The sequence below is a fragment of the Periophthalmus magnuspinnatus genome, chromosome 13 (genome assembly GCF_009829125.3).
Source record: "Periophthalmus magnuspinnatus isolate fPerMag1 chromosome 13, fPerMag1.2.pri, whole genome shotgun sequence".
Classification (NCBI taxonomy): Eukaryota; Metazoa; Chordata; class Actinopteri; order Gobiiformes; family Gobiidae; genus Periophthalmus; species Periophthalmus magnuspinnatus.
The window spans coordinates 4,714,913-4,728,609 of record NC_047138.1 but is presented as its reverse complement, the minus strand read 5'-3'; the positions used below and the strand labels follow the sequence as shown (position 1 = coordinate 4,728,609).

The following is a 13,697-nucleotide window of genomic DNA, read 5'->3' as shown; positions in this document are numbered from 1 at the left end:
ATATATATATATATATATATATATATATATATATATATATATATATATATATATATATATAAATAAATAATAATGCACATACATATGGAGATTTTATTTTTATTATATATAATTAAAATCTCCCAGCAGACCTAGCGCGTCCGTCAGAGCAGCAGTTGTCCTTTGATCGGGGCTGGAGCCTTTAGAAGGGTTTATCCTCTGATGCACATTTCCTCCTCTGTGGACAGTGGGACAGTGGACAGTGGACTGTAGTGGGACAGAGGCCTTCACAGACGCCATGATTTAGCCTCATCGTTGCATTAATGGTTTAAAACGTGGACCGTAAACTAAAATAATCTCGTGGACCAAACTTAAAGAGATGACTGTCCCATTTAAAATGTTTAGCTGAAGACCTGTTGATATGTGTATGTTTGATTAAGGGTTACAGCCTCAAAACAAAAACAAACAAACAAACAAACAGTGAGGCGCAGAGGACAGAGGACAGAGGACAGAGGACAGTGTTTTTGTCTAAAAATGTAGTGAAAATGGATTAATGTCTATATAATGCCTAATGTCATGTAAAGTCACACTGTAGAGACCATTCAAATGTAAGACAATGTTGAGAAAATGGGACAAAAACATTTTTGGTTTTAAATAGCAAAAAATGTATGCGTCCTTTACGCGCGTGGCGCGGTCCATGAACGTGTCACAAAGTCACAAAGTCACAAAGTCACAAATTAAAATACTGGATTTTACTCACGAGTCAGCAGCTTTAAACCAGCAGCTCCATCTGTATTTATCATAAAACAATAGACCAGTGTCACTTTACTGGAGCCACGCGTGGGCCACATCTATTATTTACTTAACTGTGTAGGATGAGTGAAACTAATGTGAAGTTGGTCAAATGTGAGCGTGTGTGAGTGCGCGTGTGTGAGTGTGTTTGTGTGCGCGTGTGTGTGTGTGTGCTGGAGGGGCGGGGGCAGGGCGGATGGAGCGGTAAAGATGGTTTATATAGCAGAGGGTGTGAGCGCACGCGGCACTCACTTCATTAGCGCAGAGTGGAGCTTCAGATCAGGGTTATTGTGGCGACCTTTTCAAACTGAAGCACTTTCAAAGATAATGTATAATTAAATGCATGAACTTGGCCTATTGAATCAACCAACTGACCTCTAAAAAGTCTTTTGTCTAAACTCCACTTTGCGCATCAGAAAGCTGCAAAGAAGAGACGAGAGGAGAGACCATGCACTGTCAAGCCGAGCTCAGGCTCTCCACCCCCGGGCAGCTCAAAGCGGCCAGGAGGCGCTACAAGACTTTCATGATCGACGAGATCCTGTCCAAAGAGACTTGTGATTATTTTGAGAAACTTTCTCTTTACTCCGTGTGTCCTTCGCTCATCGTGAGACCCAAACCTCTGCATTCATGTCCAGGTAAGTCCATGTGTTTGTAACAGAACTAAACTAAACACACTTTTATTTGGCTGTGCGTAAAATGAATTTTAATAAATAAAATCTTCACTTGAACTGCGTTATTGCTTTTAGTCACTGCAACATTCAAAGGCACTGAACTCATGTCCCTCAGTTTTATTTATGTTTCTGTTGTAGTTTTACGCTGAATTTATGTAACATATTTGGCTCCAGATATTATACTCACTACTTCTTCACAAATAATTATCTGCAGCGGAAATCACCTTTCTGCTGCGTTGTGTATCAGCTCTTAATTATTTAGTGTTGAAATCCTGTGACAGAAGCGATGCTCCGAGGCATGTGATGCACGATGATGAATACAATTAATGAAGTTAATATGAGATGTCATTTTGCACAAGGTGTTAGTTAAAAATAAAATAAACGTCTTCATATTTTGACCCGAATGCGTTTTGATTGATTTTACCCGGTCAACACAAAGTAAACCATCAAAATGATCCTTTAGGTCATTCAGTGTTTGTGTACTGGCTGAAACTTTGGCAGAAACTCATGTCTGTTCAAAAATGTTTTCACAGAAGAGCACTAAAACGCCTCAGCTGCTGCAGCACTTGTTGTCTTGTCTAAACAAAGCTTCTTGACCGCTTCCTAATTGTAATTCCAACTACATCCAAATAACTCCGCTCGCCACGTGCGCTAACCATTAAGATAATTGCCCTAAAGTCTGAAATAATAACCAGCGCAATTTGATGATGACAGCGGTGAGTGAATAAAAATAGGATTCTCTCATCTCTGTGATATGAATTGGTGTGTGTGCCGGAGCGCACGGGGGCTGCGCTTTGGCACCGTGCGCATGGATAGAGTGACCTGATGGGCCGCATGTCAGAACACTTTGCCCACCGCTTTATTTGTAACTGCGTGGGTGTGAGACACAGTATATTCCTTAACTTCACTGGCTTTTAAGGGCTTTATATAGAAACTGGCAGCCTCTGGAGTCACCTAAAGAGTGAGATTGTGTAGGTGCTTTTCCATGTTTCCACCAGTAGAGGCCATTAAGAGACAGTCATGTTTTATCTGAGACATCTTTTATTGAGCTCATTTTGTGTCATAAAATAGAAATATTAAAGTTTTGTCTGACTTTGTATTGATTGTATTATAGTCTAGGAATCCCCAGTTCATTTTTGAGCCAATGTGAATGTCAGATTTATTATTTTTATATATGCGCACAAAGAAAATCCAATTAAAATGCCATGGCAAAATGATCACATGTATTTTTTTAAATTTTTTTATGTATGTATTTTTGTGAAACACATTTTGTTTTGCCCATTTAGTAAAAAAGCATGTACACAAAAGATCAGAACGCAATGACTCAATCCTCAACAGTGTAATAGCACGTTTGACTATTTCATTTAGGCTTCCATCTTTCAGTCCGTCAACCAGCCCAGCCCAAGGACGAGTCTCAAACTTCACAGCTCTGAAAACGCACCATAATCTCATTTGAAACTTGAAGAAACACACACGACATGAAAGCAAAAAGCAACAGCAATAAAAACCCCTCAGACAAATTCAACTTTTTTTGCAGCACACGTCCCACAAACTTACTCAAACGTGAAGATTTATTATTATTTTTTTCAATCCGTGCTCCTCACAGCTTATAACAACATCACACTTAACTTTATTTAGTATATTTAAAATTATAAACAACACCTGCACCATTGCATAGTTCTGTAAATTAATAAACGGGTAGTGCACACAGCCCGAGGACACTGCGGTGGTTTTGGTTCTGACTCACAGCTTAAATTCTAGATAAGTAAAAGCATTTTCCAGCTTAATCCTTTGCATACAATAAGTCGTCCATTAGGCTTAGATAGGCTTGATTACACCCTTGTCATCACATCACATACACACAGGTAAAGCACAACTCCTCGCTGCCTGGATTAGGTTTCAAAAATCTGTCAACTCCTCGTCAAATGTCATCAGATTTTTGTCTTTCGCAACGAGCAATGAGTTATGAACTGGTTGTTAAAGCAGGTTGTGCTACAGGCTTATTTTACTTCATCACAGGAAGACGTGTCAGGGAGTAGGTATCAAATTAAACAGTTATCGCTAATGTTTAATGTCTTTCTTAAAAGCGCCTCTGTGTCAGTAGATGTAGCGTATAGGCCTGAGAAAATATCACATTTCATCGTTCCATCTCCTCGAGGTAAAAGAGGCTAATTAAAAGCAACACATTTGGTTTGAATAAAGAAAACTTGTCGCTCGTCTCACGCTGATTGACGTGCACTCAAGGCTATAGACAAAAATAATTACATTGACAACCTAACACTGTACCGCTGACTGTAAATAATAATATTAAATGACGGAAAAGTTTCATAATATTTAAAGCTGATATTTGAGATGTGAAGTGTATTATGCAATGTAATATTTCACATTTCACATCAGTCTAACGTTTGCACTTACAGGGTCTTATGAAAGAGCCTGGGTCACTGAGGAAGGGGAAGGGCAGCTGGAAAATTTACAAATCAACTATGCAAATCAATAAAAAGTACATCATCTGATTGCGTATCATTGTTATAATTAGTGTTATTAAAGTTTAAAGTTATCTTGTAAGTAATGGTTCAACACTACTGACAAGACGCTGGCACTTGTCAACAGCCTGTCAGGTAGAAGTATTTTTATTACCAACGCATGCTCTTTTGTTTTCTCTTCCTTTTTACATAAATTGCATAACACAATTGTACAAAAACATTCTATGCATGCTTTCTAAAAATAAAACTGAATTGACCTGGATCTACACAACCGTCACGTCCGCAGCAAATATTTATTGATGATTTTTATTTTTCGCGATAACTCTATATTTTGCAAAGGTGCAGAGAGGAGAGGGTTTCTTGTCTAGACCTGTTGCTACAAACTCATGTTGGAGGATTAGTGACCTCAGTGTCTCAGTATGATGTCATGATGAGCCCAAGGCAAAGACGACAGTGTGTGTACTGTGTGTGTGCGCGCGTGTGTGTGTGTGAGCGCGCAAAGTATATGTGTGATTACATGCACTTAATGTTCCTCACCCTTGACTCACATCTTAAGTAAATTTTATGACCTGATGTTGCACAATCGTGTGCAGTTTTGCAGCTACAATTATCCTTCTGTAAGTAGTAAAAATAAATGAAGTATCTGTTTTTCAGAAGTCACTATTAGACAAAGATTGTGTTTAATGGGTTTGTGGAAATATATTGTTATTGATTTATTCGTATAATAATTACTGCCAAGCTGAAAGGGTTGAGTAAATTACTATTTTGATTTTTAGATGATTTTAGTTTTATGTGTTTGCATTAATCCGACTAATGTTGCCTTCACTAACCACAAACAGCTCCCCTCGGCTTTACTCGCTTCACACTTCCAGCTTTTCCCTCAATAATTCTGCCCTGATACAGACTTTTATTTTGAAAACAACTTTGTAAATGTGCAACGGAAATTACAGTGAATAAAGTAAAGTATATAATCATCCGTGCGTTTCACTAAAGAGCTCTGTAAACACGGCCTGTGTCACGGAGTTCATAACCTCATTTATGTTCAGGGTCAAAACACTTTTCATTCCAAAGCAGGTAAAATATACCCCTGTAGTAAAGTGGAAACTGTATATGTGCAAGTATGTAGCTGGAGTATCGAGTATTTGTAAACATACTAGAGGCAAAAAGTGATTGTGGTATAGCATTTATAACTGAAACAAATTATACTCGTAGTAGTAGTTTAGAATTAATAATGTAGAATATAAAACCTCGTAACTCAGCAGTGTTTTTGTAGTGGTAGAATTACTCGCAGTACTAGTATATGTCCGGGTAGTATATTTAGTAGAGGTCCAGAATAGCCTTGTAAAACATACTGTGCGTCATCGAGTTCACGGCCCCTTACATGTTCAGGGTCAGCAAAAAAACACTTTTCACAGTAAAAATAGCACTGTTAAAATATCAACCCATCTCAGCAATTATGAACAATCGATAACGGTGCAGCTGAGGTCTACTACCCCTTTACTGCGTTTATTTGATTCACTGTCTTCTTCCCCCCCAGGCTCGTCATCGTCTCTCCGCGGTTACCCGCTCCTCTCCGTGATCACGCGGCAGCCCCCCACCCTGGCCCCCTCCCACCTGCCCCGGGACGCCTCTCCTCCGGTGGGGCTGCCCTCTCACCTGCAGCACCCCCGCGGCCCGGAGCCCTCGCCCAGCCAGACCCCCCTCAGCATCAGCAGCGAGTCGGACACGGAGCACGGCACGGCACGCCTCAAGAAGCCGCGTCGCAGTCGGACCATCTTCACCGAGCTGCAGCTCATGGGTCTGGAGAAGAAGTTTCAGAAGCAGAAGTATCTGTCCACGCCTGACAGGTTAGATAACGTAGTGACACACAATTATGATGTGTTTGGAAACAACTTTATTATTTTAGTGTAACAGAATTGACTTAGTAATTGTCGGTAATCATCCTAGCATTGTTAAAAGGAAAATTAAATTAATTAATTAATTAATAAAAATAAATACATAAATAAGTGCATAAATAAATAGATTACAATATTATTTATTTATTTATGTATTTATGTATTTATGTATTTATTTATTTATTTATTTATTTATTTATTTATTTATTTATTTATTTATTTATTTATTTATTTATTTATTTATTTATTTATTTATTTATTTATTTATGGGGGAAAAAATGATGTAAGAATTCACGTTACAAAAACTCAGGTTGTAGTAGTGGTTAGTCAAATGTGTCTATACAGATCATATTTGCACAAGGAGTAAAATAAATACATAAAAATACTACTTATTTAGACATAACATATTACTTTCTTTGCTGTTTACTACTTCAATAATTACTAATACTTTTCAATGTCCTTAAACTACCTTCTCCATGATGTACATAATCACTGCACGACATCTAAATCTGTGGTCTTCAAATCAATTAACAATTACAATTTATTCAGGAAGTCACAACAAACATGAAATTAAAAAAATCCCACACTGGGCTGAACCCGAACGCCACATAAAAGCCCAACGATTATCTCGGTTTATCGCTTCTACTCAAACCCTCCTAAATGATTTTGCGAGTCCGTTTCATAAAAGAAAGCAAAACACTGACGCATCAAAACTGTCTCATTTTACGCTTATTAAATTTCAACCCGATCTGCGAGCGCGCCTTGACTCATACAGTATAAGTGTCACTCAGAGCTGACATTTTGATAACCTGCTAAAACATACCTGGCAATTAAGTGCATTTTCAAAACACAGCACATTCACACACCTACAAAAGGCAGGCATTCACCACACCACAAATGCAATTATAAAAAGTGGTTAACCCGGCATCATAATTTTTCATTTATCCTGTGGGGATAGTTCGGAGTAATGTGAATTTGAAAGAGCCAAAAGCATTACCTCAGCATTCTAGTTGGGACAAGATTTTAACCGTGAGCCGTTCAAATGTAAAAAAAGAAAAAAAAAATCCACACTGCCTCATTCAAGGAAACAGGGAGAGCTGCCAAGTAAAGCAAACACAAATGTTTTACACTGATTTACTGCCAGTCATTTTGCACATGTGCAGGTGTACTATCTATAAAAGTGTGTTTCATTTGCTACAATAAGATGAGGTAATATGTGCGCTAATATCAGTGGCCAAAGTTTCAGGTCAGTTTTGGGTCTAACGCAAGTCCGAGTTAGATTTCCCAGTTTTACTATGATTTTTATTCACCCTAAAGGCTATTTTCCCAATAATCCATGGTGCCATTCAAGCATAAATGTCATTCAAATCTGCTGCAGGAATTCCAAATACTCCGTGACCCATAAAAGTAAACTGACACATATATTTTCGTGTTCATTATTAACGTATTCTTGCAGAAATCTGTTTACGAAATACAGGTTTGAACATTTCATACTACATTTTTCACAACAACAATACAAGGCGAGCATCTGCAAGCCTTTCTATTATGGGACGCAATAAAACTTTTCAACATGCTCAAAATAGTCCAGATGTCTTTTCCGAATCCATTTCCATGCCATCCGTGAAGGAAAACTCCCACGATACATTATTAATATGTCCCGTTCTGGCTCGCCCTCACGCTGATCCTGGAAGGTCTCCCTGCCTCATAGACCGAACGCTACGATCCAACCAGCCACCCATACAGCACCCCGACCCTGTAGAAAATTAATTAAACACCCATCTGGCAGGGAAACATCAGTGTGAAAATCCCCTTACATCAAAGACATGGCATGCTCCGCTCCGGTTTGTGGTGATCCAAAGATAACTCCAGTTTTATTCGCTTTGTCTTGGCATCGGACCACAGCGGTGTTGATGGCTGAAACCATGGCATCAGTAAATATCACAGACTATTTTTATCATGGTCTAAAGACGATTGAGTTCTGCGTTTAATTATAATAATTACCGTCAAACTAATCCACGGCGATTATCGTTATTATGCCTCGGAAAATGACTTAAATAACGGCTTATTTTGAGAAGCTTGAAATCTGTAACTAATAGTTTACCCAAGTTAATTACACTTTTATAAATCAATGGTATTTTTGATTTTGATTTCGAGCCCACGTTTGTGCTTATTCATTCTTAATCCTTGTGTATACTCAAGATTTGGTTCGGTTTGGTGGATTTTTAGATTTATATGAACAAAAACCCAACGTTCCCATTCTTTTGTGGTATCGTCGTAGCTTTAAACCAATCAGGAACTATCCAAAACGCTATGAGTCAAAGTTATTACCCTTATTATATTCAAACTGTAATCTGTAAAATGGCAAATTTTGGTTCGATTTTCGTCTAAAGAGGTTCTAAAAAGTAACGGTGGACATGGTTTTTGGTCACAAACATTAATAGCCACCAAAGAAAGTCCAAGATTTAAGAACGACCAAACGAATCGGCGGGTTTACTCCTCGTTTTTCGTTTGATGTCGTCTTCCTCCGGCTCATAAAAAGAGCGCTCTTAATAACGTTTATCTTAGAAGTCTAGAGAAGAGGAAGTCTCTTTTGTAACCAATCAGATAAACCCTCCCTCTCAAATCAGATTGTGTTATTCCTTGTGTCTTTCAGTGCGGTGTTGCGTTACCGAGCGGCCCACAGACCTTTTAGTCATGGATCGACACATGTGCTGGATGCATTTTAGCCCTTTTTCAACACCAATCATTTATACACACGAGGGACGATTGTGTTACTAAACCTTGTGCACCAGTCGCCCCGCCACTTCCTATAGGTGCAGGTGTGCAGCGTCAGAACGGCCCGGCGGCTTTGATGTGGAAGACAAAACTCGAGCGCTTTCTTATCCCGCTGTTTGAAATGTCCACTTAGCCACATATAAAAAGGAAGCAGTACGTGGAGTATTAGAAAGTAGCAGGTGCTTAAAAGTTATGTGTTTTGTTTCGCAGGTTAGACCTCGCTCAGTCGCTCGGGCTCACTCAGCTCCAAGTGAAGACGTGGTACCAGAACAGACGCATGAAGTGGAAGAAAATGGTAAATCGATTTAAAATAATGTGGTTTGATATTAGACGGGTGGTCATATAAGCGGTGGAGTTACTTAAGTAAAAGTACAGAGGCACAAAGTGACTTAAGTAAAAGTCTCACATGAAAAAATCTAGTATTAAAGTATTTTTAGAGGTAAAACTAAAAGTATTTCACACAGATTTGGGATTAAATGTAGCTATATAAGTTTTAAAAAATGACGGATTTTGGTCAACAGTCGCAAAACAAATCAATTTCTTCATTTTTTCTCATGAATTTTGTGTATTTATTTTTGTTTTCCGACAGATGAAACTTGAACTCAAAATCTTTAGTCATGGTATTTTCATGGAAATGGTAAAAATAACTTCTCAAATCATATGAAAAGTACTTTTTACTTTGCAGTCCAGTTGAAAAATGGAGTAGAAAGTTACAGATACCTTCACACAAATGTGGCTAAGTAAAACTAAAAAGTACCCACTGTAATTTTACTTACAGATACCTGAAGTACTTTACTACATGTACTTCATTACATTCCACCTCTACATATCCGGGTGGCTGCTGTACTTGCACTTAAATGATACTTAATCATCGTGTCGGACTTGTTTGTAAAGCCATTTTTGTCATTTATAGTATTTGTGATGGGACATACTGTACTTTTTATAGCCCGGTCTCTGTCTAATCCGTCTAAAAGTAGTAGTAGTAGTAGTTTTTTGCCAGCAATATTTCGTTTTCATTCCATAAACGTCTTTCTCGTCTCTTCTAGTCATAACACATAGTCATATTTTTACATCTAATCAAATACATTCATAGTATTTTCGATTATATATTTGTTTTATCATCGAAAATCAATGTAAAGGAAGCTACAGACTGAAAGTATTAATCGTGTCCGGGGCTAATGGTGTGGAGGTGAGTGTGAGCGGCGGTGATGACAGCAGGAAGAGCAAACACTTTAGAGGAAAGGTCAACAGAAGTGAGAGAACAAAAAACCCACCCAAATCATTATGGACAAACGAGCGCAGAGGGGAGCAGCCAGTGACCATTCGTCTTCTTTAATGACCATAATAGCCCGCAATGCCTTTAACTACTGCCATTTATTACCACTACTGCCCTGGCCAACCTGTCTCTGTATTATTGTAGGTCCTTAAAGGAGGTCACGAGGCCCCCACCAAACCCAAAGGCAGACCAAAGAAAAACTCCATCCCCACGACGGAGGAGATTGAAGCTGAGGAGCGCAGACTACAGCTGGAGGAGGAGGAGGAGAGGAGGCGGAAGGCGGCCGGAGAGACCGCGCTAGATCCCGAACACGAAGAGGAACAGGAGGTGTTTTTGGAGGACGCGAGGGAAACCGGAACTCATAACGCGTCCGAGGAAGCCGAGAAGATGCAGCTCGTAATGCCGTCAGAATCCCAAAATAAAAGTTAAATGTTACCGTCGATGTGCCAAAGACTGACGCCAGCGAGAACAAACAGTGCCTCAGGGTCACTGTAAAATGCCTGTGTTGTTATGGCCATACGCTTTAAATAGGGGTTGTGACTCGAACCAAAATTCAACGTGTAGCCTTGGTATTAAATGGTAATATCTGAGCTGTAATGACGCTCGTTGCACTGGTAAAAATCAGGAATTTTCAAAACACGTCTATCATAATCTGCCTCAAGTTTCCTACGTGCCAAAATATCAATGTTTGCCTTAAATGTCGTATAACAGACCTTCACTGCCAGAACTATTTGTTGCTACGCAGTGCCTTCCTTGTTCTCAAAAGAAATTTCACTTTCAGTTTGAAGTGAATTTCACAGTGCAGTTATTAATTGTTTATAAGAAATTTATATCGAGTAAATTTGCAAAACTGTATTCTATGAATGTAAAGCCATAGACTGTAAAGTTGTGTAGAAAGGTGTGAAATATTAATATGTCATGTCAAAATACAAGAGTTTTCCGTGTTTTTGCCTTTTCCGTTTTTATTTTATTTTACAGAGCCGTGAATTCTTCCATTTTGTGACGTCTGATTCCTGAACAACACATTTAGAGCAGAGCCGTGCATGAGCCTCTCACTGTGTTGTATTATCACAACACTGTTTTTACTTGTTTGCCTCTGACTTCTACATCCACAGTTTCTTTTTTTTAAAGAATTATAAATATGTATATGTATTTTTATTTTTCATATAATGCAGTATTTTTCAGATGTAAATAGTGCCTTGTTGGGAGCTTGTTTGACGTTTTTATGTGTATAAAGTTATTTTTACTCCAAGTGTGTGTTTATGTATTTAAATGCACTTAATAAAATTATATCACTTTGAGATATTTTTTATGATCCACTTTTATTATTTGAAATATTCAGGAATCATTTGTGCTTGTGTCCCATAGATGAGAGGGGGAGACGTGTCAGGAAGGGCATCTGGTATAAAGCTTTTCCAAATGTCACCATAACAGTGAAAGTTACATCGTGTGCCTGAATATTATTCTGTTTAATACAGACAAATTAAAATGTATTAAAATTTCTGTGCCACACAAAAACATGCTAAGTTGTCAGTCACACCTAAACGTCTGTGTATAAATCAAACCGTTACAGTAGCTGTGACATGTTGATGTGTGGGCAGAGCCATTACAGAGACGCATTTGGAGAAATATTAGACTTAGTCAAAGTTCACCATAAATCAAGTTCAGCAGAACAAAGCATTTAAGCACTTTGCGTTGTGACATTTATCATCTTTATCTGCACAGCAAACACACTGGCCTGTGGTGCACCCAAGGGCTCCTCGTGACCCTGATCCACTGCAGAGGAGTCTAAAGAATATTTTTAGTGGCTGATGGCGGACACGGATGGGTTCTTAAGCAAACAGCGGTGGTTTGCACGGAGTGATTGTGTGCAGTGCTCAAACGCCTTGTACAAACATGCCTCTTCATATGTGTGTGCACTGGCCTGACATCTCTGTGGAAGATGATAAAACACTGGTTTCGGTGCAATAAATCACATTTACACTGCAGCTGATTGACAACCAATCACTGCTGTTACATCCAGTAAATAACACTTAACAAAAACATTATGAACAATCACCAACTGAATGTATAAAGATGTATAAAATGAAAAAAATAAAATCAACAGTGCCATAACCCTAAAGAACCGGAGGCTGAAAACACACACTCAAATGGTTGAATTACAAACAGTATAGCAGCACTTATATTTAGAATTTAATTTCCACATGAAATGACTGTTAGAGTCAAACATGCAGGGATCTGAACAGTATGTATTTATCAAATAATCCGTCTTTATTAGCAAGAGCTAACTGCTTTTCTCAGTGAGTCAGCTCAACACCTGCATAAATTTATGGCCATGAATCTCTTCTGACTGTTTATAATTCTGGACTTTAATTACAAATGATGGGTGCAAACATGTTCTACCTAATGCTGCGGGGAAAACAGACTCGGTGACTTAATGCAAGTCCCCACAGGAGGCTTTAGCTTCCTTTAGGCTAATTGTTGTGTGGCAAGCTAAGGAAGACTTCTCTGATCTGCCCTCGAGCAAGACACTGGTGGCCTAATTGAAGAACCTGTTATTTTCTCACAGGCCCAAGTTCAGCAGCAGGTCACAAAGGAGTGGAGAGGAGTGAGTGCTGTACGGCGACCACACCCCCATCCATCGCACACCTTCACCTGTCGGCTTAACGTATGCACAGGTAATTAGCAGGGGCCCGGGGTGAGGGGGCCAGGTCAGAGGAAGTTATCTCTAAATGTTGAGTGCAACCACAACCCAGAGCTTAGTTAAGTCAATAAAGGTGGATGCTTTCTGCAACATACACAATGCGAGCTATTGTCCTCCCAAAGAGCCGATAGAAGCACTCACTGTGGTAACGCTCGGGCTGTTGACTCGATATAGAGCCGTGTTGAGCAATGCAGATATTGTTGCTCTCCTCTTCCAAACATAGAATACACACTCTGTTTAGTTTCATTCTGTTGTCAATGAGGAGCCACTGAAACTCTGAGTGCACATGTCAACTTTTACAAAGAGTTATTGTCACTTGGAACCGAGCACTTCCTGCTCGAATAGCAGGCATCCATGTCATACTTTTAATTGTCTTAATAACCACGTTCTGAAATGATAATTTTCTTACGTCAAGATTTATTACTATGTGATTATTTTATTTATGGCTTGATTTTGGGAGTGAGCCAGGATTTGACAAGTTTTTCTTGCATGGCCTAAAATAGATGAAGTTCAACACGCTGGCCCAGGGTGGAACTGTAAATATAGTGTATTACTTTAGTGTACTATTCATCCTCATATCACTGACTAATGGATGTAATGCATGACTTTGGACAGTGAAATGATTGGTTCTCCGCATAGACTGTAAATATAAATGGACATAGCTAACCTGCTAGCTGCTGTGTTCCGGCTCAATTGAATCTGGCTCCAATACACTTTTTATTGAAAAACTGCCCCTCTCTCCGTAACTGTTGTAGTCAAGCTCATCATTTTGGTCTTAAATGTTTGTATTAACCTGCTCAACATGATCCTGGTGTTTTTATTTGGCTATTTTGTCCGTAAATCAAGATATGAACATTAATAACAAACCAATGAGGCGCCTTCTTGCTCCCGCTAGTGTTAGCAACAGGTTTGATTGACAGCGTTGCTAAGCGCCCGCTCCCTGCTAAACCAGTGGTGTGGATGGAAAGCGGGAAGGGGCGTTACCTTCAATAGCCTCGCTCTGGATTGGCTCTTTGGTTGCTATGATACTCGTGGTTCCAAATATGCAACTCGGCTCCACATTTGCCCCTATAGTTGTTAGCCTCAATGAGCTTAATTTGGCTGCAGATATGGACGACATCA

The 13,697-nt window shown here is 39.1% G+C and overlaps 1 protein-coding gene across 1 annotated transcript; it reads left to right on the top strand.

Moving 5' to 3' along the window:
* Positions 1–1,014: 1,014 nt before the first annotated feature.
* On the top strand, positions 1,015–11,173 carry barx2 (BARX homeobox 2). The gene is made up of 4 exons (XM_033977379.2): positions 1,015–1,406; positions 5,463–5,772; positions 8,806–8,890; positions 10,016–11,173. Exons 1-4 carry the CDS (start codon positions 1,220–1,222, stop codon positions 10,298–10,300), a joined length of 867 nt encoding a protein of 288 aa, XP_033833270.2. The 5' UTR covers positions 1,015–1,219; the 3' UTR covers positions 10,301–11,173.
* The last annotated feature ends 2,524 nt before the right edge of the window (positions 11,174–13,697 follow it).

Excerpts from the sequence above, each read along its gene's own strand:
- barx2 (XM_033977379.2), top strand. The coding sequence starts at position 1,220 with ATGCACTGTCAAGCCGAGCTCAGGCTCTCCACCCCCGGGCAGCTCAAA. Across the intron at positions 1,407-5,462 it reads ACCTCTGCATTCATGTCCAG|GCTCGTCATCGTCTCTCCGC; the intron begins GTAAGTCCATGT and ends CTTCCCCCCCAG. Across the intron at positions 5,773-8,805 it reads TATCTGTCCACGCCTGACAG|GTTAGACCTCGCTCAGTCGC; the intron begins GTTAGATAACGT and ends TTTGTTTCGCAG.